General features: G+C 58.0%; 1 protein-coding gene across 1 annotated transcript; it reads right to left on the bottom strand.

The window, feature by feature from the left end:
* Positions 1-1,494: 1,494 nt before the first annotated feature.
* LOC123936377 (protein FAM71A-like) lies at positions 1,495-3,636 on the bottom strand. The gene is made up of 2 exons (XM_045996965.1): positions 1,864-3,636; positions 1,495-1,708 (listed from the first exon to the last, which is right to left on the bottom strand). The coding sequence occupies exon 1, from the start codon at positions 3,466-3,468 to the stop codon at positions 2,023-2,025; it is 1,446 nt and encodes a 481-aa protein (XP_045852921.1). The 5' UTR covers positions 3,469-3,636; the 3' UTR covers positions 1,495-1,708; positions 1,864-2,022.
* Positions 3,637-4,304: the final 668 nt, after the last annotated feature.

The raw sequence follows: 4,304 nt of genomic DNA on the forward strand, positions 1-4,304 counted from the left end.
TGAAGGGGAGACTTGGTAAGGAGAAACCCCTTGCAATTGTTTCTCCGTACCAAAGTGTAATTAGTGGCGGTGGGAGGAATGGATTGTAGGGAGATTCCCGACTGGTCCCTGGAATCCCAGGCTGTTTATGGCTGCAGGGCAGGTCACACAGAGGCTGGGGATAGAAGTCTGGGGGCCAGACACCGCTCCAGGGTGGTCTGGACACTCTTGAGATAAGACCAGCTGACGGCTGTGAACTCACTGAAATTCAAAAGCCAGCTCGCAGTGGCTCACTACCAGGAGTCCCCCAGCTCCCATCCCTCCCTCCCCTTAATCTGGTACATTCGGTGCAGAGTTTGGGAACACAGTGGTGGAAACGCTTTGCCTAAAGGAGTGGGTCACTGTTCTGCAAAGGTTCCACTGTGCCATAGGAACAAGTTCACTTTTCTGAGCCTCAGTGCTCCTATCTGTAAGACAGAGATTACATTTACCGTAGGTAAATTATTACAAGAACCCAGAACCCAGTTTAAAGAGACCAGACCTTCCGGACATAAGACAAACACTTCTGCGCATACATAAGAGTGAAAACGTAAGGGAAGGCCTGGGTATGTCTGGAGCAGTAATTTCATCACAACTGCCCCGGCGTTTCTCGGACCATTCAGACTGCAGAGATCTGATGGCCGAACAGAACATTTCCAACAGCGCTGAAAGCCCGGTCTTCGCCTCGCGATCCTGTCTTGCTTTTTCCACACTGTCCTGAATTTTGTGTGCACTGTTCCCTTGTTTTTGTCCCACGCGTACTTTTAAAAGTTTAATTTTAATTTAATTTTATTTTATTTTTTGTACCACATGTACTTTCGATCTTGTTTTTGAATTATTCTATAGGTGGAATAGGTTACAGCCTCAGAATAGGTTTTTTTTTTTCTTATTTTTTTTATAAACATATAATGTGTTTTTATCCCCAGGGGTACAGGTCTGTGAATCGCCACGTTTACACACGTCACAGCAGTCACCATAGCACATACCCTCCCCAATGTCCATAACCCCCCTCCCCCTCTCCCCACCCCCCTCCTCCCAGCAACCCTCAGTTTGTTTTGTGAGATTAAGAGTCACTTATGGTTTGTCTCTCTCCCAATCCCATCTCGGTTCATGTAGTCTTCTCCTACTCCCCTAACCCGCCATGTTGCATCTCCACGTCCTCGTAGCACAGAATAGGTTGTTATCGTAGGCCAGGGTACGCCGCTGCGCACTGTTGCACGTTTTCTCTCTCTCACATCGCACTCTGTTGTCAGCTGTGTTGATGGTAGTTTGGGCTGCTTGCGGTGTTGGGCTCCTTTTTGCTCTAAGTGTTCTCGCTGCCTTGGCAAGTTCTTTCCTGGGTATATACCCTGGGTATTTACAGGTTCTCAGTCTATTGCCAGCAGAGGCTGCTGCTCCCCTCTTCCCTCCACTGAATAGCCTGTAGACATGGGGAGTCCCCCCGTTCTTTCTTTGTCCCGTCTACGGACCTTCAGGGCTTAGGAACATTTGTAAACCGAAAGAAATGGGGGAGGTGAGCTTTCTGGGCCATACTTTGACTTTCAGCTGTGGCCCCAGGAAACAAGCCAGACAGGCCTTGAGGCAGGATGCTTTGGCTCTGAGCATGGCTGTGAGGTGGGGGCGGTCCTCGACTGGACCCTTGGGTCTTAGGTGGCGGCCCCGCTGTGAGGTCACTACTGGGCTGCAGGACCTAGAAATTCAAACAGAACGCAGCAGGCCATTGTCAGATTGGTATATTTTTATTCACTAACGTTTTTTAAAAAAAAAATGAAATATTCCAGTGAGGGGAGCTAGAATGGGGTCTCCGCGGATACGTCCCCAGCTGCGGAGATCTCTGGGTCTTACTCATGGGCTTCGAGTCAATGTCTGCATGAGCTCAGACGTCCCGCTCCCCGCGCTCTCCCAGCCGTGGCGGCTCTCCGCCGCGTCGGCGAGGGCCTCCATGCCGCTCTTTTCCGCTGTCTTCGACGTGTACGCGCCTCTGCCGCGTGGGGAGGCCCGGCTTCAGGCAGTGAGCCTGGCTCTCAGGTTCCTCAGGAACCCGCGGATCCTGCCAAGCGTCTTGGTGCCTGAGGCCCAGCTGCCAGCGGGGAGGCTCCGCCCCGACTTGTGGGAGGTCCCGGCCTCCTCGGCGATGGGGGCGTGGCTGGTGGCGTCGTCGGGGGCGGGGCTGACGGCGTCGTCGGGGGCGCGCCGGCGGCGCGCGGGGCTGCGGAGGCCCTCGTCCTTCTTGTCTTCCGGCGCGGCTGTGTGGCCGCCTAAGGAGCGGCTGGAGGCCTTCGGGGTGATGTTGTTCCCCGGGGCCTTGTGACGGCTCTCGGCGGCCCTGCGGTGGCCGGAACTGCGGGAGGCTCGCTCCTCCCGGCGCTCCTTGCGCTCCCTCCGCTCCCTGCGGAGCGGCCTTCCCGCCGGCTCCCCACTGCCCGCCGAGCTCGACGCGTCCGAGAGGAGCTGGCCTTCCGACCCGTCCGCAGCGGCGTCTCCCGCAGGCTTGCCGGCAGCTCCGGTCCCGGCGAACGGCAGGCGTAGGCGGGCCTCCCCCGCTGCGAGCTCTGCCGCTGTCCCTGCGGCCGCCACTGCCGCGGCCACCGCGGCCTCCCCGGCGGCCCCCGCCTCGGTCCTGGCCCCTGCTGCCGACTCCCTGTAGAGCCCGGTAGCTTTTGTTGTTGGGGCAGCTAGAGTCGACAGGCTGTTGGGTGTGGGGGGGTCCTGAAAGATCTCCTCCCCGCCAGCGAAAGCTGCAGAGGTGGCCCCGGCCACCTCAGAGTCCACGTGGAGGCTCCTGACGCTGACCTGGTCCTGATGCCCTTCTCCTTGGAAATCTGCCCCTGCTGGGTACCACCCGTCCTGTTGTTCACACAGGGGCATGCCCAGCTTGTCCTCCGCTGGAATGGCGTAGGTACTGCTGTGACTGTCCACTGGCGGCCGCAGGAGGTGAACGAGCTTTTCCCAGTAGGGGAAGAGGTCTTCGCGTGCATCCAGAGGGGGGCTCAGCTGCAGGTAGCAGGAGCGGCCGGTGGCGAACTTGAGGCGCAGCTGTTGTTTCTCGCGGTCATGAATGGAGATCCGCACAAACTTCAAGGGAAGGAGCCTGGTGAGCTCCAGGGTCCCCCAAGCCTTGCGGCCTTTTCCCTTGGTGGTCTGGCCCCGGTCGGAGTCCTCTTCACAGCCGGTGTCCGGGCGGGCCAGCAGCATGACATCTGGGCTCGGGAGGCCGGGGCTGGTGGATGCGATGCCCACGGTCACCATTCCGACTCGGTGGTGCACGTCGACGACTTCCCCTTTCTTTGTTATTTCAATAAAGTCACTTTCAAACAGGGGTGTGTTTTTTAAGAGATAGTATTCTCCCCTGCGCAGCTGTCGCTGGAGTTTCCCCATGGCGGTGTCGAACATGCCCACCCCGGAGGCGCTGTGCACCCTGTGATGGGGTGGCCGAGTGGATGGAGACATGGGCCAGGCAGGGGGTGGGCTTGATCTGGGGGCTGGTCCCTGGAGCTTGTCCTCCTCCGCCTGGTTGTGTTGGCAGAGGGTGCAGCCCCGCTCCTGCGGCACTGGGCTGGCTCTGTGGCGGGGTCCCAAACCCACCGCGCCCCTCAGGCCACAGGCCACAGGCCCCGCTTTGGCTCAGAACCTCCCGGAGACAGGGGTCAGGGTGGGGGGCCCTGAGGGTGACCGCGGGGACGCTGGTGGGTGCCTGGACCTCAGACTGAAGCTCTGCAAGGGTATAGAGCTGGACGGCGGCTCCCCCACCTCACCTCTGTCCCTCACTTTTTAATCTTCCTGATAGGCTGCCAACTGCGAACTGGGAACTGCAGTCCTGGTGAGACTAACCTCTGTCTCAGCCCGCACCCTGCGCAGCCCTATTTATCCTCTGCTGCCCTTTGTGACCTGTCACCGGCACATACCCCTTTGTTGTCATCCCGCAGACACCCCCTCAGGGCAGGGCCGTCATCCTCCCCCCAAGTGCCCCCCTGCCCCCACAGAGGACAGGCCCACCCTGCCAGGGACCCAGGCGGGTATCCAAATAAAAAGGGCTTCAAATGGAACAATTTTGTGCGGGGAATTTTTTTTCCCTCCCCCAAATTCGGAAGATTCAGCGCCTGGACACAATCTCTAGGAATGACTATAAGGCGATGGGATACGTTTGAACTGTTTGAGCTCTTGGTTTCATCTTATCCAAGAACCCAGAACTGGCAGTCTTGATGCTTAACCTGTTCCGTCCTAAGATGGCAGTAGACGTGGCTGCTAACAGCCATTAACAGCCCTGAAGGATGACAAGAAAAACG

This window comes from Meles meles, unplaced genomic scaffold, assembly GCF_922984935.1.
Source record: "Meles meles unplaced genomic scaffold, mMelMel3.1 paternal haplotype, whole genome shotgun sequence".
In the NCBI taxonomy this organism is placed as follows: domain Eukaryota; kingdom Metazoa; phylum Chordata; class Mammalia; order Carnivora; family Mustelidae; genus Meles; species Meles meles.